Source organism: Nanorana parkeri, unplaced genomic scaffold, assembly GCF_000935625.1.
Source record: "Nanorana parkeri isolate BGI_ZX_2015 unplaced genomic scaffold, ASM93562v1 scaffold785, whole genome shotgun sequence".
In the NCBI taxonomy this organism is placed as follows: Eukaryota; Metazoa; Chordata; class Amphibia; order Anura; family Dicroglossidae; genus Nanorana; species Nanorana parkeri.
In genome coordinates this window covers 415,572-440,460 of record NW_017307053.1, presented here as the reverse complement: position 1 = coordinate 440,460, position 24,889 = coordinate 415,572, and the positions used below count along the sequence as shown (strand labels likewise).

General features: G+C 40.6%; 1 protein-coding gene across 1 annotated transcript in view; it reads left to right on the top strand.

The window, feature by feature from the left end:
* The window catches only part of COL9A1 (collagen type IX alpha 1 chain), a 125,631-nt gene that overhangs the window by 22,183 nt on the left and 78,559 nt on the right, over positions 1-24,889 (top strand). The window contains exons 6-11 of the mRNA XM_018564831.1: positions 8,451-8,534; positions 12,014-12,034; positions 14,271-14,345; positions 14,548-14,583; positions 14,674-14,736; positions 23,913-23,966. Of these exons, the coding sequence (XP_018420333.1) occupies positions 8,451-8,534; positions 12,014-12,034; positions 14,271-14,345; positions 14,548-14,583; positions 14,674-14,736; positions 23,913-23,966 (333 nt within the window). The remainder of the gene's footprint in view (positions 1-8,450; positions 8,535-12,013; positions 12,035-14,270; positions 14,346-14,547; positions 14,584-14,673; positions 14,737-23,912; positions 23,967-24,889) is intronic.

Sequence of the window (24,889 nt, the reverse complement as noted above, 5' to 3'; positions counted from 1 at the left end):
GACCATACTTAAATGCAAGCTTATCCTTGTATGACCCTATATATGTTTAGTAGACTAATCCAATTTACACATATCCAGATCATTTCCAGTTGGGATCAGTAGTCCACTGACAAATAGCTGTACAGGCCCCTGGCTTCTTTAAGTACCGTATTTTTTTTTTTACAATATGAAAGGAATGTTGGAAAAAGCAACACTTGCTACCACATTCTACATCATCAAATGATCCCATCACCTTCTCTCCTAGTGATGTCCTTTGAAGTGAGGGTAAATCCCCCTAACTGGGGCACAGACAGCATACAAACTTAATAGAGGTTCTTTCCATTAAGCAAAATAAGTGTTTCCTCCTAGCTAGCATACCCTTTAAGGATAAGTGTACTTTTCCCCTTTGCCCTTAGCTAACCGATCACAACCGTCCTCTCCACAGAAATATATTTACTGAGATCCCACTGCCATTGTCTTATCCTTATTGCCCCTTTGACCTGAGCTGACTGATCCCACCCTCATACTTCACAGACGTATTCTTAGTGAGGCCAAACTGCCATGGCCTTATCCTTATTGCCCCTTTACCCTGAGCTAACTGATCACAACCTTCCTCTCCACAGAAGTATATTTACCCAGATCTGACTGCCACAGCATTATACATTTAGCCCTGAGCTAACCGTTCCCACCCTCCCTCTCCACAAAATGGTACAACTGAGATACGACTGCCATGGCCTCTGTTGTTTATTTGCATCCCACATTGCAAGTCCTCTCTCCTGACACAATACAGCACTTCTAGATTTCTCCTAACTGGGAGAGGAAGGTAGACAAGCCCCATAGACTTTAAACTTTTATTTCACTTTCAGCACTTATTGAGTCTTGTCAGTAAAGCAGTGCAAGGGCCGAGGTGGGCACCATTGTTGAGCTGTGCTTAGAGAATCAATTGCCCTTAACCCGGCCCTGCACTGTCAAGACCTGTTGAGGTTTTTATCCCTGACTCAGCCGATGTTCAGTCACTGACAAAGGTGTCATTCTCTTTTTTACAAAGAAAAGGGCATGATAACAACATGATCATAGAGATTTTTAAACATGCTAATTGTACACTGTGTGACCATCAGTTACCAATATATATTATGGTATATAATCCTTATGCATGTACTGTGATTTGTTAAATTTGTTTGGCGATGTTTCACGCATGAAATAGGTTAACACAATTAACTTACTAAGTTCTCTTTAAGTGAGTTTGAAAGATGTTCTGTGTTCCCATTGGCAAGAATGTGCACACTGTTTGGTGCTTGAATGCAACCTCAGAATATTGCAGTAGTAAAATTAAGCCAGCTCAATGTTTAAATGCATTAATAGTGAGCTGTAAGTTAAAGCTATGCAAGTGATTCTTTCACTTATTGGATTCTCCTTTCAGGCACATCAGCGGAGGGAGTCTGGGAACTCTAAAACATTATTTTTACTATTCATTATTATACTATTCATTATTTTTACTATTAGCAATGACCATCCTCCTGGCTCTACGCTTTACACATATTACTCTTAAGTTTTCCTTCCCTAGGGCTATGCTATGCAAGGCTGGCGCACTGAGGCTTAATATGATAAATAAATGTGAAAGAGCCTCTGACTGATCTTTGTTTCAACAAAGTAATCTACATAATATTTGAAAGCATAACTTTTCTCTCCTCAAACTATCATGAGGCTGAATTTGTAAATGTCAATTAGGTTAGTCCAAGTGAGAACCAATGGAGCATGGACACATCGCATGCTGAGCGGTGGCAGAGCAGCTCATTATGTTGCCTTGCTGATTTTCTATGTGGAAGTACGAATAGCCATCATGCACACAGAGGGCAGCAAAGGCTCAGTTTAATGACCATGATTTTGCAAAATGAGTCTGTCTGGTCGCATAAACGTATTTTTCTCTAGCATTCCGTTCTCTGCAGAAATAATGTGCATGCCATTTCCAGCTGCAGTGTGTTCTGTCTCCCAGTTTCCATAGCAATGATCATTTATGTATGAAAGGAATTCATTATTTCCCATAGCAGTTAACGTACAGCAGGCAGTTGCGAGAGACTTTAGCTCCTCATCATAGGTTACATTATGGAGGCCAAGCTACATATCTCACAGTGGTGAAACATTTCACAGGATCATAGTAGTCAGTCATAGAGAGACCCTTGTGTACTCACATTTCTGTAGCTCATTCCATCTGCACACAGGGTAAATACAGCCCTATGCGCTCTAAGAGGTTTGCCTGTTTTAGACTTTTGATTTTTACTAATAATAGGCATGGTTTAAATGCTAGGCTGATTGTATTCTGACACAGCTAAGACATTTTTCTTATATTATTTATACACACTTAGAAATAAGAAATAAGTTGTGGCATAGGGAAGGCTTACATGAGATCTTGTCACTCAGAGAATTGCTGTTGTTATGGAGTTCAGGACAATGGAGGCAATGCATGATATCATTGTGGTAGCATTGATTATAAACTGGTCATATACTGCATATAAGGAGGCAACATTTCAGCCTATGTGTTGAAAAATATTGTTAAAGCTGAACTCCGACCACAAAGGTTTTAATTTAAATATATTTTTTAATAGCCACAAATGGCCATACATTCACTTTGTGTGTACTATATTTCTTTGCAAACCCAGGTATCACATTGTAAAGGTAGCAGGTGCATCATCACTGTGCTGCACATAGACTGTAAAAAGAGATGAACTGTGAGAGGGGACCGGCAGAACCCACCTATTACAGGCTGCATGCAGAAAACTACAGAAGGGGGCAGATATAAGACCAGAGTCTCTGCACAAGGAGAGAGAGCAACAGTGACTGGTCTTTATTACAATAAAATGCCTGCATAAAGGCAAAGTGATGGTATAATTTCATGCTGGACTATTGCATATGTCTAGAAATAATAGACAAAGTACACCAAGGTTCAAGTAATAATGCACATGCCTGTTGACGATATTTTCTTATCCCAGAGTTCAGATTTAACTACAGGTGAAACTCGAATAATTAGAATATCGTACAAAGTTCATTTATTTCACTAATGCAACTTAAAAGGTGAAACTAATATATGAGATAGACTCATTACATGCAAAGCAAGATAGTTCAAGCTGTAATTTGTCATAATTGTGATGATTATGGCTTACAGCTCATGAAAACCCCAAGAACCCCAAATCCACAACCTCAAAAAAGTAGATTATTACATGCAATCAATAAAACAAGGATTGTACATAGAACAATATCGGACCTCTGAAAAGTACAAGCATGCATATGTACTCAGTACTTGGTTTGGGCCCCTTTTGCAGCACTTACTGCAATTACTTTTGCACGATATTCTAATTATTTGAGTTTCACCTGTATATTCCAAATGGTTGCTGCACATCATATAAACATATTGCAGCTCATTTTTAGGAGTGGGTTAAAGATTTGCTAGCAAAATTCACTTATTTATTGGGGGGACAAGTGATCTGCAATGTGCAGCCAGTTAGAAATCATTGTTCTATGTTTTGGTTGTTCTTCTCTAATAAAACCTGTTTGGCACTATGGGTTCATGAGGTATATGAAAATAGATTATGTTATGGCTTTACTGATGCCCTGGCAAACATCAAACCAGAACCAGCAACACAGCCAACAGTGTGAATTAATATGTGGAAAACATTCCTCCAGTTCAGTGCTGCTGTCAATTGAATTCTTGATATTCGTAGGGTCAGTGGTATCCTTAGCCTGTGGTGGGGGGTGGAGGTGGGTGCTTGTGGTGCACACAGTTTTTGTGTGCATGTTGGTGGGGGTGCTAGTGGAGAATGAGGCCACTAAGAACCTGCATCCCGACCAGCTCTTGGTGATATCACTGGTTGCCAGGAGCTGGACAGGACATCGGCAAGAGTGTCCTAGGTTGCTAGGAGCTGGGCTGGAAGATGTGTATGGCCCTTACATAACCTAGGATGTTTTGGCCTGAAAGGGGGTGGCAGGCACACGCAAACATTGTGCAGGAGAGCGGCCATGCCACTCTGAATGCCGCCTCCCCACGTTACCTGGCTCAGGCTGCCTCCTTATAGGGATGGCCCTGCATAGAATATATAACTCTTTTTGAAATCTTTGAAGGGCCTACTTAAAAGCAGATGGCAATGGGTGCCTACTTGTTTTTTTATTAACCAGAAAACCCTCCTTTGGGCTTAAATGATGTTGTCTAAACACAGTAGGCATTTGTATTCCTACTTGAATGTCCATGTGCTTTGCAAATTACTCCCAGATCTATACAGTAATCCTTCCAAAAATAACCCTTCAGTTGCTGCAAGCAATTCGTCTAATACAGACCAGTCACTGCTGCTTTCTCTCCATGTGCAGGGTAACTGGTCTTGTATCCGCTTCTAGTTTTCTGCAGACAGCCTGTGGCGGGCAGAGCCTGCTGGGCCTCTCCCATATTCTATGTGCAGTATAGTGATGCTGTCATTGCTTCTGATATCTGGTGATATCTGGGGTTGCAAAGGCATTTGGTGCGTAGAGAATAGACATTATATTTGTGGCTGTTGACGAATATATTTGAATTACATTTTTTTGTTCCTGAAGTTCAAATCTGTTACAGGAGCCTGACTTTTACTCACTTTTTGGCTAAGCTCTTGGCAATAATTTGTGATTATTGCCAACAAATTAGAAAGGTTTGGATAGTCCAAAATGTTACAGTTGTCACAAGTGATGAAGCTAAATCTTCCAATGGGGGCACTTATTCCTGTAACAACAGTCTTGGGAGGGTTTCTAAAGTATAACCATGAAGTCAGGCAAAGTCAGACCTCGGTAACAAAGTAAATCTAGTTGATATTTTCTTAGTCCCGAATAGTTATTACCATAGCCTGAAATGAAGACAAACAACCTTTGGTCTCACATTTGAATATTCAACTGTATATTTAATGTGTATGTATAGCCAAAATGTTTCTTTTGTTTTGGATGGAGTGAGTAAGGATCTCAACTCCTGTCATTTTCTTTGCTGTCTTTGGCCTTGCTGGGGAGATTCGCTATCTATATTTGTATTTGTGATTATTGCCAACAAATTAGAAAGGTTTGGGTAGTCCAAAATGTTACAGTTGTCACAAGTGATGAAGCTAAATCTTCCAATGGGGGCACTTATTCCTGTAACAACAGTCTTAGAGGAGAATTTCTCTTACTTTGGATACATTTTTCCTTACTTTCTGTTGTACCTCTGGGCAGGAAGTGAAAGGAAATCTCCCCAACAGGGCTTACACAGCAAAAAATAAACCTACTCTATCCAAAAATAACATAAAATGTTTTGGCTATGCATACACTTTAAATGACTATATCTTGTCTTTAGGAGGTTGTAATATTCAGGCCCACAAATGCTAAAGGCATACCAATTACTTGTTATGGCTCAGAGGTTCACAACAAATAAGATGGCCTGTGGACTAAACAAGAGAGATTGATCGACTCCACCATCCACGCTAAACAGCACAGATGGAGGAATCTTCCCTGGCGGCCAGCTCTCATGTCTGTCTGAATACTAACACAGTGCCTGCAGCTGATTGGATACAGTCACTTTCTGGCTGACAATTTTCCACACTGCTCCTTTGCCTGGCAAGATTACCAGTCAATTTTTGTAGCTGGTTGACAACAGGGCCACCCATGGCTCAAATTTCTGCCGATGCAGCAGGAATCAGCCAACATTTGCGTTGTCTATGGCCAGCTTTAGTTGTCACATCATATTTCACTTACTCATACCTTGAGATGTTTGGGTGGTCCATTTGCAAATAGAAGTGTCTGGACATTTTGTTTGCCATTATATAATTTTCTCATAAGTAATTTGTACATATTTCATGCTTACAGTATTCATCAAACCAATGAGGCTGAAACTGGAAAACAGTATATGAGCACAAAGGTAGAGGTGTTGGCAGTGGCAGCCAATTAGACCTCAACTTTCATTTTATAAAACGTAAGAAAGAATTCTTATTGTTATAATGGACAATAATTTTGTGCCTATTTTCTTTTCTCCGGTTTTGCACAGCAGTTCTTTTGACTGAATGTTCTAAGTCTAGTCTAGATGTCCTAGTAAATGTTGCTAAATCCTCAGGCTTAGCATCGCTTAAGGAGTGTCCCTTGTTTCCTTTTTTCATGCAAATCAATTGAGCTCTGGAACTGAATTGTGCTATTTAAGCCTATTAGAGGATAAACTGCTTATCATTTCCCATTTTGAAGACTTAAGTCAATTCGGAGAAACTCTGGTTTGACTCCATGTGGCATTGTATGATGTTATTGTAAAGCTGCTTTTTTGCCCCATGTATGATTTGTAAAGTCAATTCAGGTGTCAAAAATGGATTTTTACAGAACTGGCTTTATTCTTGTTTGCAAAATCAGTTAAACCCTGTGCTTAGAAATATAAGGATGTGGCCTTTGCTGACCTCTGAATCTGCCTGTCCCCGGGCTCTTGACATCTGGCTTCAATACTGTGAGTCAGTAGCCCAAAACAACTATGCAGATAAGAACTTTACATTTTCCTTTAAATGTCCTGATTTGCATACCTGTTCCCAGTTAATGCCTCAGTATTGAAGGTCAGCATACCAGTCAGACAGCCAGAATTTTCAGAAGGCGGTCAACAATGGCAGTCCCCATATTTCTCTCATGAAAGGTTAACTTTAAAGGTTAGGCAGACCTATGTAAATAGGTTTATCCAGTGTTTCTAAACCCAGCAACCTTATATTCTAGGGATGTTCAGATACCAGTTCAGATACCAGTGCCGATACTTGGCATTTCCACGAGATTTACCAGGGCTGCAGCGGTTGCAGCTGGGACCTGGCTCTGGTGCTCCACCACTGTCCAGAAATCATTAGTCTGTATTGTTTTAGAAAAACACATGACAATAAACTAAAATGTATCAGGAATTGTATCTGTGAGTATTTGGACAAGTATCAGTACTTATACTTGCAAAAATGGTATTGGTGCATCCCTTATATATATTTATAAAATAAAATTCATACATTAAAACAGGGATAAACAAATCTCAGGAGCTCAGTATGCTTCTTAAAAAATGACAGCTGCCTCCTAACTTTTTAAATTTTTCTCTAGTCCAGTCTTCTCTAGTCCAGTCTTCTCTAGTCCAGTCTCGGAACTGGAAAAATATCTGTACTTGTACTTGTACCGAGTACTGTACTTGGTACCTGAACATCCCTATTATATTCCCTTTCTAAGACCACATATTTGACCTCTCTGTCAATAGACAGCAGAAAACTGCTATTGGATTCTTTTTCAGCTAAGTTTTTAATCTAGTCTATTGCTAAATACAATACGATACAAAGTATATTCGGTATGCAGCTTGTAAACTAATGTACTACTTAGTTTTTAATACTTCATTTGTGTACAGTTATTTTGTTAGCTTATTAATCGTTAGCTTTTGCTAAATGTAATCACAGTGATACATTGTTTGCACATCTGCAATCTGTTATATATATTTTTAGATAGGAAATTCCTGTGCTCCTTGGTGCCACCTAGTGGTGGTAATGCCAGGCAAACACCATACAAACACTGAGTGTAAGCTTTATACATCAGCCCCTTGAATTCTACTACACTGTATTATAAAGCAGAAGTAAAGGCAAATAAAGTAAATAAAGCTTTTAGCCATAATATGCTAGCATGCACAGAAGGCTTAACCTGCCAAACCCATCATCTCCAGCAAATCACCCCTCCTCCAGTGCTTCCATCCTCAGCTCGGTCCTCTTCCAGGCACAAATTCTTCACCGCTTGATTGGCCAGGCCCTGATGACGTAACTCCCTCGTATGCGCATGAGAGTTACTTCATCCTAGCAGCATCGGGTCTAACAGATTTTCCCTGCACGTAAAGAGTGTGGATGGACAAATCTCCCACTGCAGCTATTGTATTCTCACAGCTAGCACCCAGGGCTGTCAGAATACCTGAACAGTGACTGTGGCTGAATTGAATGCTGTCACTGTTCGGCCAAACATTTTCAACCGTTTTCCTTTGATAAATGTCGATTGAATAATTGACATTTGTTGAGCGAGCAGGGCCATCCACTGTAAGAATTCTAACAGTGTATGGCCAGCCTTAGTCATTTTTAGCCAACCACAAAACCTCCATATTGCACATACAAGACCTTGCTGTATGACTGTACATTCAGTACATATTAAATAGACTACTTCCCTAAAATTCTGGATAAAACAATAAAAAATTATTGATAGAAGACACACATCAGGCAGTACAAAAATATCATCAAACTCTTCCACAATCAATGTATCAATTTGCCAGTACATAAGTGTACATGTTGCTCAGATTGTTGACTTTGTATCATAAGAACATGTTAGTCTGCTCTGACTCATGACATGGCCTATGTACAGTAGCTGAGAAGCTCAGACATCTGATGTGCATCCTTCCATCACTTCTTGTTTTGTGCAGAAAATATAAACTAACAAGTCAGTCTGACACAATTTATTTTCTGAAACAGTTTGACCTCCAGTGGATGTTAATTCATTGTGATCCTCTGCGGCCCGAGAGGGAGTCTTGCACTGAGCTGGAAGCCAGAAGACAGGTAAGTGAATGGAAAGTGGGTGCGGGAGCATCAACATGGGAATTTATTCTGCTGCTTCTTAATAGAACACGCAATGCATTTACTGATTAAACAAGTTTAGAGGCCCTTAACCTTTTTCAATTCTGAGCTGCATTCAAATGAAAGTATATGCCTAGGAAAAAAAAAATCTCTGTACTACATGCACATTTCTCTATGTTTAGACTCCAGTACAGAAAAATACCTGTTGATCCTGAGAGATCTTAAAGCAGAACTCCGGGCAAATCAAATAATAACCTTTGAAGTGGGATTTAAATGCTCATTTTGTTTAGGGAGCTAAAATAACAAAGTTATACTCCCCCAAACCACAATCCCAGCTGGCTCTTTGCTCCAGCAGTCTAAGGTCACATGAGTCATCACGTCCTATACATGCTGAAGGACATTTCATCACTGGAGCGGAGGAGGCGATAAGGGCCATACACATCTCCCCTCCCAGCTCTTAGCAACCTGAGACGCTCTGGCCAGCATCTCACTCAGCTCCTGGCAACCAGTGACGTCGCTGGTTGCCAGGAGCTGGTGAGATGCTCTGTCTGACAGCTCTTGGCAACCAGTGATGTCAATGATGTCAGCTGGATGGGATGCCAGATGGGATACCAGAGCTGGGCAGTGCACCTCCAGGACGTTGGCAAGAAAACCGTTAGCGTGTACAAACAGCAACCCACGAAAGCCTCCCGGCCCCCTCTGAGCAAGATCACCAGCACCCCCCGCCTCAGGCAGCGATTATGCTAGGGACACCCCTGTTTGCACACATAAATTAATTCTAGTGGCTAGAATAACTCAATATTCTAGCTAATGGAATGCTGCTAAACATTGTACAAGCATTGAAGGCTAAGTTTACTGACCATGTTTCATGTTACAACCTTATTCAAGGTGCAACATTAAACACTTACCTGAAACACAGGGTTTTTTCTCCCTCACTCCAGGCATGTGCTCATTTTTTAATTCAGCATCACTATGCATGCCTCCGCCCACACAGCCCCATCACCCTTTCACAGTTCCTTTGACAGGATCCATGAATAGAGAAACAAGTCCCATCAGCCACCATGGTAGTTTTCAATGATATACAAGTGAGGTGAACGCACTTGTAATCCATTCATTCTTCCTCCCTTCTATGGTAGTGAATGTCCGTAGCAAGGTATTATTTTGTTCTAAAAGATGGAATTTCCCTTTAAGGTGTGTACTTTACACACCATTACACTCATATGCCATGCTGGATCTTTCTGCCCGCTTCTGGCACCAAGATCCAGCATAGATATGAGTATGTAATTATGTCCATGTGCATGAGCACTAAGAAGTGCTATTAGCCATGCCCGGATTCTCCCACTGCTTACATATGGACATGATGGGAGGTGGAAATGTTCTGTAGTCCAGCAGGGGATAACTCGGGCAGGGCCTACAACGCTGCTTGGGAGTTCAGTGCTGTAGAGGCAGTTTATCTGGTCATTGGTCTATCAATCACTCACACAAAAAGCAAAGGTAGGTAGGTTCTGGGAGTACAAACAGACAAATGTCTCCCTACCCATCAATCTTGGGAAAACATTTGTCTGTCTGTGGCTTGCCAAAGCTGTAGATTGAGCAAGACTGTCCCTCTTCTTCTGCTAGATTCCCTTTCTCTTCAGCAGGAAAGAAGAACAACCTGCTGTGGCCTAAAAAATATTATAATATGTGTACATAGGCAATTTAGGGTTATGGGTGGGATCATTCCACAGAATTATGAAAAGTAAAGGGAGTGCCACAGCTCAATAGTGTCTATCCAGTGCTGAAAAAATACCAGTTTGGGGTGAATCTAGCTTTAAAAGAGCTGTTATTCTGCATATCACAAAACCTGACAATAAGACTGCATTCACACCGACAATGTAAGTGTGTTTAGGGATTCCTGCATCAGGAACTTGCAATTTCCTGTAGCAGGAATCCCAAATATGCCGTATACAAACAGCAGCTGTCCCCCTTTCTAGTTAATGAATGGGTGACAGAGGACACATTTGAAAGCGGCAGAACGCTAACACACCACAAGTAATGTGATACTGATTACATGCGGTTAGGAACCGATTGCTACTCCTGGTCCTGATTGATGCATACAGGGATAGTAATTGATTGCTAACAGTATATAATCATGTCAGAAACTATTACATGTGGTGTGCCAGATTACAAATGTGGCCGCTGTCACCCAATCATTAACTTGAACGGGTAACAGCTGCTGCTTGTAAATGGCAGATTTGGGATTTCTGCTGCAGGAAATCGAAGGTTCCTGATGCAGGACTCTCTAAAAACACCAACATTGTAGGTGTGAATGTAGCCTTACTATAAGCCCCATTTCTCTTGGCTCTAACTATAATTCACCACCACCTACAAAAACAAAAATTGTCATGCATATTACCAATCCACCTATAAACTTGCAACATTTCAGATCCCCAGCACATCTAGATCATGGTGAGGGTAAGAACTTTTTGGCCTCCCCTCGTACTATGTTAACACATATAAATGACATACAATTTAATGAATGACACAAAGACAAATGATGTTTCCTATGGCTTGCTTATTTTTGCTTTTTGATATCAAGCTTTATTATTGATATTATTTGTGTTTACTGTGTGTTATGTATGTACGTATGGTCTCAAATTCTCAATAAACAGAGCCTGACTAAAAGTTAGGATGCCAAGAATTCTAAATTGAATTGATATAAAATGTACACTGTATAAAAAAAACAGTATGTCTGGCAACTTTTTTTTGCAAATATTATTGTTATGCAGTAAGCAGTATTTCAGTGAATAATAAATGTTTACAAATGTTTAAAAATGTATGACTAATGATAGATATTCTGGGTATTTTAATTATGCATAGACTGCATCAGAATGAGCTACACCAAAGACTGATCATAAACCAAAACGTTGTATATCTTCACAATATAACCTACCCAATTTAGGTGAACAGATCTAAAAGTAAAAAAAAATTGGGTTCTAAGCGTGGGAATGTCACTTTGGTCCAATAATAAGGAAGTCAGTCTGGTTATGAAAAGTTCTCAGTGAGGTCAGTAACTCTTTGCTAGCAGTTTGGAGTAAGAGGGGCAGCATTAGATTACAGGTACAGCATCCAGATGAAGGGTTAAAGGTCCACCACCATCCCACCTTCCCATCCCACAGCCAAGGCATCGTCCAATCATCATACCCTCCTCCCAGAATATTAATAAACATAAGGATCTGACGCTTCTCCAGGGCTTACCTTGCTACTAGTGTTGGCTGCTTCATTTGGGGGATTTGCCTTGCGGCTCCTAAAATTGGTCAGGGGGAAAGGACGCTGCGTTTTCTTGCCTAGCCATAGGTTGTACTATGGCTAAGACGGTCAGGAATGGAGGGGCCCTTGTGCTTGTGCTTATATTACAGCTCGTCAGCATCTCCATAGCTCAAGTAAGTGACAAGTAACTTTCCTTCATTTGTCTTTTCCAGATCAGCCAGGCGCTGCTTGAGGTAAGAGTTGGACATGTGGAAGTCACTATATTAAACTCCAGCAGAAGTGTCAGTAGCTGCAGCAATCAGCCGGGGTGTGAAGGGTTAACTGATGCCAGTACAACTTTTCCAGCGCTCCAGTAAACTTGAGACATTTTTAACTTTGCATCCCAATAGAAGTGACATGGTGTCACCGAGCGATCAGGATTTATTAACATCGCAGTTATTTCTTCAGCATAATCTGCCAGTCTTATTAGCTGGGAAAAGGGCTTACAAACCTGCCATGGTGACTGTTTAGAAATGTGTTGGTTTTAAATCTTCATCCTGAGAAATCATTATTAAATGGTTGTTAATATTTAATAAGCATCCCACGTCTGCAGGGATAATTGCAATGCCAATCTTATGTCAATTATAGTCTTCAGCAGGAAGCGATTTGGCTGGCATGGTAGGAGATAGGAAACATATAGACTGTATGCAGGGATTTTACCTCGCCAGGGGATAGAGGGTTAAGAGCAGCACATGTGAGGGGTTCAGGCCAGTTCAGTATACAGGGGGATGGACATGATGTCGCCTCCCTCCTCTGTAGAGGAGGGAGCAGGGGTACTTCCACCTCACAATGCCCTCTTTGTAAAAGACCCCTTGCTGGCTACTGTGGAAATACGAACTAAAAAAAAAAAAGATTAAAACAAGAACACATTCATCTTGCCAGCAGCAACCCTGTATCATAGGAATCTTACTCTAGTATATGAAGTGTACAGCAGTAACCACATGGACAAAGTGTATCATAGGAATCTTACTCTATCTATAATATATGAAGTATACATTGATGTTTGCCAGTAACCACATGGACAAAGTGTATCAAAGACATCTTACACTACCCATAGTATATGAAGTATGCATTGATGTGTAGCAGTAAGAACAAGGACAACGTGTATCATAGGAATCTTACTCTATTATATGAAGTATACATTGATGTATAGCAGTAAGCACATGGACAAAGTGTATCATAGGAAATTTTGCTCTACCTGTACTATATTAAGTATACATTAATGTATAGCAGTAAGCACAAGGACAAAGTGTATCATAGGAATCTTGCTCTGCCTATACTATATGAAGTATACATTAACGTATAGCAGTAAGCACAAGGACAAAGTGTATCATAGGAATCTTGATCTACCTATACTATATGAAGTATACATTGATATATAGCAGTAAGCACATGGACAAAGTGTATCATAAGAAACTTACTCTACCTACAATATAGGAAGTATACATTGATGCATAGCACATGAACATACTGTATCATAGGCATCTTACACTACATATAGTATATGAAGTATACATTAATGTATAGCAGTAACCACATGGATAAAGTGTATCATAGAAATCTTACACTACCTAAGTATGTAAAGTATACTTTGATGTATAGAAGTAAGAACAAGGACAAAGTGTATTATAGAAATCTAACTCTACATTTCATAAGAATCTCACTCTATATATTGTAACAATCTCACTCTATTGTAAAGGTCTCGCTCTATATATTATTACAATGTTACTCTATACATTATAACAATCGTATTCTATATATCATAACAATGGTACTCTATAGATCATAAACGTCTCACTCTATATATATATTATAACAATCTTATTCTCTACATCATAACAGTCTCACTCTATATATTATAATAATCTAAATCTTTATATCATAGCAATCAACATATAGTGTATGAAGTATACATTGATATTTAGCACTAAGCACATAGACAAAAGCATCACTTCCAGCGCTGATCCCACATACTCTACTTTGAAAAGTCACTTGTCCATCATGTTGAAGTGTAATACTAGAGAAAGACGTTTTTTATTGTCGGTCAATTTATTATAGTTTGATTCATTAATGGGCCGATTTCATTACATGCAAGATAGATCTTTCTTTCTTCCTGTTTCACTTTCTTTCTTTTCCTTCTTTTCTTTATCTCTTTTTCTTTTCTTTCTTTCTTTCTTTCTTTCTTTCTTTCTTTCTTTCTTTCTTTCTTTCTTTCTTTCTTTCTTTCTTTCTTTCTTTCTTTCTTTCTTCCCTCCCTCCTCTCTAGCGATTTCTGAACTAGAAGTCACAGGATACCCAGCTGCAAGATGCCAGGTCATCCTGCGACTAGTAGTTCTGCAATAATTGCTGAGTCACGGTGTTTCCTGATTGAGAACAAGCCTGCAGTCCATGGGAATTGTTGCAATTAACATTACCTATTGTTTTAAACAGAGAGGACCACCCGGACCCCCTGGGCCAGCAGGTCCCCCCGGACCATCCGGAGTCCCTGGCATCGATGGCATAGATGTAAGTGTGATAAGTATGGCATGTTGCCCTGGGTTTCCCCATTGCACCTTCTCTGTAACAGAGTGCAGACTAGATCAATACGATTGGAAGGACACTGCACGTATGTTTATTAGGTTCTTCACAGCCTCATTGACACCTATGTGATGAATTTAGCTGGAATGTGTCTGATGGTTCATCTGATCTTTTCCCTTTTGTTTAACAGGGCGACAGAGGTCCTGATGGCCCTACAGGACCACCGGTAAATTCAATACCCTTCCCGATTTGATTGCTTTATAGTGATCGGTGTGTTTTTATTTTATTAATTGGTTATGTCTCATTTAATCTTCAGGGTCCAGATGGGGACTCGGGCAGACCCGGATCTCCCGGATTGCCAGGCGAACCCGGAGCCGATGTGAGTACATTGCCAGTGTGACTGTCTCTCCCGGGGAAGGGTGTGCATTGATGGGGCGCCATATAAGGCGATGGGCGGGGCCCGGATACTGCCTGTGTGCGCATAGAGAGCCTGTTGTATGCGAGTCCAGCGCTGAGTGTGATGATTGAGTGAGCCCCATTCATCTCCAGTCACTGCATCCTCTTCTGTCTGCCATCTGATTATGGAGAGGAATACAGCTGGAATCCTGTGCTAAACTTAGCAGTCCCAAGCTGAATCGTTTACTTCATGGTTACTGAGGGGGTGCTAATCTATTGCACTATAATAAACTGAATGTGCAGTGCTTGATTAGTCCAAAAACGTCAATGTATTATAAGGCATCCTACCAGTCCTTAGATGTGGTGCCTGAGTTAGTTCCTTCCTACAATAGCAACTTTGAAGACCTTAAAAAGAAGGACATTTTGCTTTAATGAAAATGTGCTGAATGAAAACTATAGAATGTCATTGCTGACTCCTGCAATTAAAAATGTACATTTCCTTGGTATTATTATGATCCAACAGCTGCAATAGTTTGGGAAACTGACTTGAAACATGCACACAAGTTAGATGCTGTCACTTCTCCTGCTGCATGCTGGTTCTGGGTCCCTGTCTTAGTAGTGAAGTTAGAGAAAACTTTATTTTCCATTTGCATATGCTGTCCTGCATTTTTATTGAATATATATGTGGAGTCCTTTAAGTTAGTAATAAAGTGCAGTCAAGTAAAAGTTGCAGGAGACCTTGTGTAAGACATGATAAAATCATTTCAAGGTCCGGAAACATTTTCGAAGAGATGTAAATCCTTGATTATTATAACTATTTTATGCTGAAGGCTTTCCATTTTATTAATGCTGTTTTGCTATTTCTATTACAAGCATAAGTACACCTAACTTTCAGGGCCTCACACCGAGGTCAGTAAGGGACTCCTGTGATCTTCACTTGGAAGCCTTGGTGGTATCACACAGCTTTTGCTGCCCAACTGGCTGCTGTGCTCCCCTCTACAGCTGCACCACAGCTTTTATTTATTTCAATAGAAGGCCAATCAACATCTCAGCATTCTATTGAAATCATGACACATAGCGGGCGCAGTAGCCGACTGGGTAGATCTTGAAGAAAAGACTTCAAGAAAAGCCTCACACAAGAGATTACCAAAGTCTGCTAATTAGGGAAGTGTGTATGTTAGTAAAATGTTGTCCACAAGGTGGGTGTGCTTTGAAGGGTGACTGAACTAAAGGTCTCAAAAATGCAATGGTGGCTCTTACTTTGGCTAATGTATGCTTTATAGCTCATGGTGGTGCAGTCTTGTTCTTGAGTTAGCCTCTCCCTTTCCTGGATAAATGCTATGGTAGAGGCAAGCGAAGAAGTGGTTGGAAGATAACAGGTCCTACTTTGCTAGTTGCCTCTAGCAGTAGCTTCATTTTTAATTAGACACTTTGATGTGACTCATCCTAGCCAGCTCAAAGGGCCATTCCAGTGGAGACGAATATTACAGCTTTTGGTAGTTGCTGGAGAGTTAAACTCAACAATTTCTTTGCTTCATTGGTAGGATCCCAGTGCCTGAATTCCTAGGTCTGCACTCTCACTGCAGTATTTAAGGGGGGTGGGAGCAGGACGTACACTGCCTATTGGATGTTTGATTCATTTTAAATTATGAAGAATGCAATAAAGGGATTGAAAAAACTTTAAAATGGATGGGAATATCCAAACGTCAATGTGGGTGGAAGCAGATCCATGGAATGTGGGCAAATCTTGCAGCAGGAGTTCCCAAGATCTATAAGGAATAGGTAACTCAGTATGCTTGTCAAGATGTCAAGTCAGGAACTACAGTTGATATACTCTGTGTAAAAATGAAAATTAGACCTTTTGATTGCTCATCCTTTATTTCCATCCCCCTTAAGATTACTTTGCAAGCCGTAGAAGGCCCGTCATCTCAATGCTGCTTACAGAGCCAAACAGTTGGGATGTTTCACCAAAAATGAGCTGAAAGTTAAATATGAAATTGTTGCTTCCATCTAAAAGGGAGGTGGTGACTGTTGAGGGAGGCTGGGCTCCCCAGTGTTACCACATGCAGAGGTCAAATGTCTAGTTATTATGAAAATTCTTTTGTTTTCATGTTTTAGAATGCGGCTGGTTTCTTCCTTTCTGTTGTTTAGCTATGATAGGAGAGATATTATAATCCCATTAGTGCAGAGGGTTTATAATGTAAGCAATCTTTTTGTTGATTTACAAGTACTGACTGGTTTGCCTATTTTTGGTTTGTTCAGACTGATGAAATGACTGGATAATTGCTTGTTATCATTTGTCAAATGGCAGCGATAGCATATGTTTAAACAGGATATCTGTAGTCCGCAAACATGTAGCAATTACTGCAATTACAAGTGTTGTGTATACACTGGTAATAGTCATGTGTTCCCTACTTCCCGAAGTATATTTTCCTGTCGTGTAGAGGCTTGCCTGCCAAACGTGATACCTTTTTAATCACTGCCATGTGCTGACCAATAAATAAGGTGTCATCGCCTCTTTTCAGTTTTTCTGTTTCTGTTTTGACTTTTTTTGTGTATTGTATTGACAGAAAATATTTTATATAATACTGTATTGCCAGTGCAGAGATGCCTTACACATAAATCCATTAAGTGGAGTGATGCAGACAACAATTAAAAATCACAGCACGTTACAGGACTAGGAACTGCGGCCTCAGAAAAAGGCCCCAACCTTGTCATTTTCAATAACTCACTCTGTTAGAGCTCTTTGGCCCTCCGGAGTTTAAAACTTCCTGTTGCCAGTTGTGGTCTAGGCACACCACATTCGTTTTTTGATGTGTTCATTAATAAGGGGCAAACTGGGTCTTACAAATGCTTTATTACCATCAATCTGGCTACAATTATTGGTTTCATTAAATTAAAAAAGAGAACAAGCACGGATTATTCAACATGGAGAGAAATATGCAAGTTCATGAATTCATTCTGTGCCTGAAGCAATAAATACATGACTAAAGTGTTACACTGAATCTGCAAACGCATATCTTATATGTAAGGCCCATTTGTTGTGAAAGATTAACTTCTACATGAAAGGTTTAGTTCATGTGTTTTTTTTGTTGTTTTTTTTTAGCTCTTTAAAGAGAACATGCAAACATTTACCTGCTAGTATAGTTTTGGAGTATGGGAGCAAACATAGCCCATCCATTGAGCACACAAAGAAACTTATTTACATAGTATTCAGGTTGTGGATCAAATCAAGTTTCAAACACTTAGGCACCTTGCCCTGAATATTGAATTACTTCAGAATCATAATGGAAATTGATTGCTATGGACAACACAAATATTTTAAAACCAGGATACACTTGTTTTAGTGATTTGTCTTTTGTAGCCATCCCTGCCTGTTGTAATATAAGTCTCGGTGGCTTTGGACTGCAGTAGCAGCTTGGTTTCGACATCAGTTTAAAAAGCTTCTAGGGTCATTCAGAATTCATTGACAGCTACATTTGGACCTCCAGTTGATCTTCTTCTGACCTGCAGTTGACCTGCTTCAGGCTGCTTTTGCATTCCCATAGACTTGAAAAGGGAGAGAAGCAGTCTGACGCAAACACAAGCCTGTCAATAGGGACCCTAAATAAAACATATATTATGTATCGTGCTGGGAGGTATAATAAGTAGTCCCTGTCTTTTAAAGACTTTGAGGGAAATTTATCAAAACTGGAGCAGGCAGAATCTGGAGCAGTTTTTCCATGGTAACCAACCAGCTTCTCTCTTCAATCTGTTCAGCTAGGATTTGAAAATGAAAGCGAGAAGCTGATTGGTTGCCATGCACAATAGATTTTGTCTCCTCCAGTCTTGATAAATTCCCTTCTTTGTATTTGCATATAGAGACAATGTTCCACAACTGTTTTCCGAGTCCAGTTCAAGTCACAGAAACACACATACAGTCAGATAAAGTTTGTACCAAAAACCTCAATTTTCATAGTTTTGCCTACTCTTTCCTCTTGCAGGAGTTGGGCAGGGTGGCTAAATATGACTTTGCAGTATAGTAGGCAACAGAAAAGACCCAGCGCACTCAGTTTTACAAAGAGAGCTGGACAGACACATCCCTTCTCTTCTTTTGCAAGTCTGTGAGGACTCTTGTGACTGGGGGTTTGAGTGTTACTGTAAGGGCAGGATGTGATAATGGTGCATTGCACAGTTTACTTTTTTTTTTTTACAACTTTATTCATTCATCTTTATTCACTGCAGTGGGTCACAACATGCTGCAATGAAAAAAAGTAGGGCATGTCCTACTTTTTTCAGTGCATACCACTGCAGCATGCTGGTGTGAGCTGAACTCATAGGAAACAAGGCAAATTGTCTTGTCTATGTGCAGGGACTGTATTGGGCAAGGTAGGGGTGTCACCAGGCCGGGTGTTATGTCATTACAGCGTCTCCTCCTCTTTCGTGCAGCTGTCGGGCTCTGTGACCGAGTGCCCGACTTTTCAGAGGGGGTGACACCAAAGTGACTGTCAGTCATTTTGGTCTCACCTGCTCTAATGGTGTCACCTGGTGTGGACCGCACCCCTTGCACCCTCCTTTTGATGCCATTGGGCAAGGCTGCCAAGCACAGCCAAATGCATATGGTGTGAATGGGCCCTGAGAGAAATATATATGCTGTATACAGTGCCCACCCCCACTGTTTTTTTTCTTAATTTAAAGTTGTGTTTACCCTCTCTACACTCCACTGCCATCCCAGGCTTCTTCTTCAATCCATTGTTGGCAGCCCTCTTCAGATAGGATGGTAGTAATGTCTTTTCTCCATTCCCTGTGAGCCCAGCCTGCCATTTATATGCCCCCATAGGGGGCAAGCCATTGTGTAGTCAGGGCTCACAGTATTCCAGGACTGAGTGGTGCTCACATGAGCTGTGCTTAGTCCTGGAAAAATGCCCACCCCCTAAGTAAAAAAACATTTCTGGGCATGACATGACCAGCTAGAAGACTGCAGGAAAAAGGTAATAGGATAATTTCAATAAAGTGCAAGACTCACAAAACAGTTAGCTTACAGCTGGAATTTAGTAATTTGTCTTTAGCATATACTCACAATGGGAATGGTGTCCACTTTGTATAATTACAAGCAGACATGTCATCACAAAAGAGCAGTAGAATAAGCATGGAAATGTAAAAGAGAAAGATCAAGTTCGTTTTGTCAGGTAAGAATAGAGTCAGAATGATACTACGCTGCCTGGCCAAGCATTGAAATGGTTTACAGAGTTGCTAGGTTACATCACATCAGGCTTTCTGCTAGGCACATTTTATTGATTTGGGCAATGAAAAAATATTGCACATTTTTATTCTGGGGCTGATTAATGAAAACTAGTTGAAAAGCAAGTGTGTGAAGTGTCTGTACTGCACATAACAGTCAGCGGGTTTGCAGCTGCCATTTTTCTTGTGAAGGTTACAATTGGAAACAAATGTTTTATTGGCTGGAAAGACTATTTTCCTTTACTAAGTTTTTTTAAACATAAAAGTTTCATTTTCCATTGAAAGCGTTTCTAACAGGGCATCATGGTGCCTAATGGGTTACCATTCTTGTCCTGCAGCTCAGAGGCCTGGGTTTAATGCCACCTGAGACAATATCTACATAGTGTTTATATGTTCTCTCTGTGCTTGTGTAGGTTTCCTATCAGTTCTGGTTTCCTCCCAAAAACATACTAATAGGTTTATTATTTCCTCCCAAACTGGTCCAAAATTGTGATAAGGGCATTATGTTGTGAGCTCCCTCACTGCAGACTGACAGAAGTAATTAATTAATGTGCTCTGTCAAGCTGACCATACACTGAGATAATTTTGGCCAGTTCTTGATGAACTGGCTTAAGTTGCTCAGTGGGTGGCCCTATTGGCGGGTGGGAGGGATGTTTCCCACTCAACATCCTTTCATCAGACTATCCCAGCAAGAGAAGAGGTATTGCACTTGGTTCTCTGGCAGCTGTATCGCCTACATTCCCTATATTCTAGGAAGTGTTGGATACCTGTGTTTCCTGATGTGTACTTTGGTTCCTTCCTCTAACTCCCTACTACACTACCAGACTTAGAACTGACATAAGGGTGGGAGGATGGAATGGTGGTGAAGTCCCGGAACAGCAGAGTTTAGAGTGGGAGAGGAATGAGCAGCACATGGAACCAACCCATTCATGTGTTCAAAAGGAGCATGATAATAGGAGGAGAAAACAGAGGAAAATTAGCTTATATCTTTGCTGCTCCTCCTTCACTGTCCAGTCACAGGCTGTGGGCGGGCCCATGATTGCCTGGGCTCAGAGTAAGTTGGTTGAATGATGCTGGCTGTCATTGAACCTTGAAACTGATGATATATAGTGGTGAAAAAGAGGTACTGTGGGGGACAGCTCTGGATTAAATGTTAGTATGGCAGAAAAAGCAGTTTTTTTTGTTCACTTTGATCTTTTAATAGGCTATTATTTTTTGCTGGAGTTTTGTGTTAAGTGCAGGCTTGTTTAACATAGCGGCACAAACGCACTAAGAACAAAGTACATTAATTCAAGGCATCTATTAGATTTTACCCCTCACTGATATTAATAGACATAAACTGATAGTTTTTTAGTAAACAATAATGCTAGAATGAGATAGTGGAGCAGCATGTGGTTTCCTTTAAATAGGGATGCACCGATACAGTTTTTTTAGTATCGAGTACGAGGACCGATATTTATATTTTGGTACTCGCCTATACCAGGTACCAATACCGGTACTTCCGATAGCATGGAGCCGACTTCCCAGGAAATCAGAAAGCTGGGCAGCGTGCCATTATCCCGATACCCGGCTTCATGCTGTTTGGCCAGATCATTGCTGATCAGCCAATCAGCATCGAGCCGGCTTCCCAACCAATCAGAAAGCTGGGTGGCAGCACTGCCAGTCAGAGGAAATCTTATACCTTTCCCCGATACTGGAACATTTCCTCTAACTGGCAGTGACGTGGGGGAACACAGAGCCAGCTTCCCGGGCAATCAGGAAGCCGGGTGGTGAGTAATGACCCGCCTCCCGGCTTCCTGATTGGCCTGGGAAACCAACTCCATGCTGATTGGCTAGGAAGCCGGTTTCCCTGCCAATCATAATCGAGTCAGGCAAATAACATGGAGCCGGCTTTCTGGGCAATCAGGAAGCCGAGCGGTATGTCATTACCTGCTGCCCGGCTTCCCAATTGCCCGGGAAGCCGGCTCCATGCCAGCAGAAGCACTGGTATCAGTACTCGGTATCTGCGAGTACCGAAAACAAAATATCAGTACTCGTACTTGATACCAAAAAAACAGTATCGGTGCATCAATAAATAAAGTGTTGCACTTTGCACATAGGTATTAAAGTTTGTGCAATCTTATCCCATTATGTGTCTCTTTGAGGTTTCAGCAAACCTATTTAGTACAGTAAGCTATCTTGATAGGCAAGACTATATAAATGAGCACTGTTTGTTAAATGCTCTAGTGATTTCATGCAGGGAATGATTGAGTAAGCTATAAAACATATTTATGTGCATCTGTAATATTGCATCTGTAATATTGAGATTTGTAGTAAGCTATTTTAGAGAAAAATAAGTATCATATATTTTTACTGATTACATGGATGCTGCAAATTACTTTTTGTGTGAAACTGTAACAGCTTTCTTTAGTATCCACTAGATGGCACTGTAGTAATTTGTTTATTTTTGACATCTATCCCGCTGTTTAGGAAACTACAATTTTATACATTGTAACTGGTCTAAAGAGACTGTTCTGGTTGCTCACCAAGATTATATATAGTTCAATTTTTAGACAACAATGGTTTATGTTATTGTAGGTGAATTATCATCAAAGATTTTTTTGACATCATAGTGCTAGGTTGAAATTTACACAGCAATAGATACTCTTAAGCATGCTTTTCCCTGGAAAATAATGTGGCAACCCTTTAATATGCACTGCATATTTTTAACCCTTACAGTGGACAGTACTTTGCATATTACCACTGTACTGCCTTACTGAACAGTCCTAGTTTGTGCTTCAGTGGAAATTCTTCTCCTAGTGTTACTAATTGTAAATAGAGTGATAAAAATGTAAGTTGCATGCATAGAGATATCTGACAGCTTTCATGACATGCTCTGAAAACCATAGGCTAGCTATTCATCTGAATCATTGATGTCATCATTAATGTTTGTCAAGTTAAGGGAAAGCCACTGAATCATAAAAATGATCGGCATATTATAGTAATGGTATTAATATAGCATAGTATAGTATATTAATGTAATAAAAAACACATAATTAGTTAACTGATTTGCTGCAAACTGTTAAAGAAGAACTCCTGGCAATACTTTTAGTAACCCTTGCAGTAGGGCTGCCCCGCACTGCTAGGGTTAACTGCTCCTTTTTGTCTAGGTGCTAAAAGAAAAGTTATACTCACCTGAACCGTGGGGCCAGCTTGTTCTGAGATTGGACCTTCCAGCCTCTCTCCCCTCCTCTGCAGCAGTCTAAGGTCCCATAAATCATTACATTCTATACACTTTGTATAGACATAAAGGTGGTGAGGAACATTGCAATGCTGCAGAATAGGAGGAAACAGGGTTCAAAGACCATCGAAACAGGGAGCCCATTCGGCAGTTTGGGTGAGTATAACTTTTTCTTTTTTTAGCATCTAAACAAAAAGGAGCAGCTAACTCTTACAGTGCAGGGGTAGCCCCACCCCAAGGGTTAATACAAGTTTTGCCTGGAATTCTTCCATAAATGCACAGTAGGTAATTTTTTGTGGAGAAATGCTGCTTAGCACTTTCCGGTTATAATGGCCAAAAGCCGCATCTCTGGAACTCTTATGCCAACTGTGTGCTGTCCCTTGGCATGGTAGCACGGTTTACATCAGGCTGGCAATTTATTTACTAGGATCCATTGACCCTCACCTTCCATTATGGTATAAGCATGCTTACTGCAATGTGAGTTGCATCATTTCTGCCTTGATTGAAAGTCAGAATGAGTGGTCTCATGAACAAGCTGAGCGGTTGTCAGTGGTTTCAACTGTGTGTAGACATCAGGACCATGCTGTATAGTGATAATAATGGCGCTGCAGTTTCAAGATGAGGTGCCAGTCTAGGTAGCCATGAGTGAAGCAATACATTAGTTGCTTGTGCATTTGTATTTAAAAGATTGTCATCATTATTTTTGTTTTTTCCAACAGGGACTAACAGGACCTGATGGATCTTCTGGCTCTGTCGGCCCAAGAGGACAGAAGGTCTGTATACATTTATACCAACAACAAATCCAAATATTATTATGTAACATTCTAGTTTTACCACCAATGGATTTCTGATTAAGATGCAACATTTCATTGAAACTCTGTTCCCAATAAATAGGATTCCTCCTCCAAGAATGATAGAATTATAACAAATTGCAGTTACAAATCTCTCAATGTGAGCTAGACCATTGCGCAACACAGTCTTAGTTAAAGTGAGCTAATAGTATAGTCTATTTTACAGATTTGAAGCAGTCACCTATGAGGGCAGAAAAGTTAAAACCAAATTTCCCGGCTCACGTTGTTTTGGGGTGGGAGGGGGCGTGGTGGTGCATTGAAGTAAATGGCACTGCAGTGCATGCAGCATTTCTTCTGAACGCACCAGTCATTGATGTGCCACACGTTCCTGTGCGGGCGATCGCACTGCAGCCGGAGGGCGTGGCTGCGGTGACATTGACTTCAATGCACCGCCACGCCCTCTTCTTCCCAAAAACATACTGAGCTGGCCAGGATGCGATCCAGTGCATTTTGGCATTGAATTGGGCTGGAACTCACTGGGACTGGTGTGAACTAGCCCTACTGTTAGGAATTTTTTTAAAGTGTTGGTAAGGTTTGGGGGAGGCATAGATACAAGTGTGAGAATGATTGTTTGGGTTAAATTATCCTTAGGGGTCTATTTATAAACAATTCACAGAGTCCTTTGCCCTGCGAATATCTGTGAATGCTGCTTTTGGGCGAATAATGCCCAAAACTAATTTTCTTAATAAATGTTTCCCAGTTCAAATATAGTGTGTTGTAATAATACATTATGGCCACTAGATGGAGCAGAGGAGCACAGTAACTATGTACTTCTTTTCTAAGCTACGCAGCTCCAGCTAGTGGCCGTAATGCATTATTGTAGATCACTACATTTGAAATGGGAA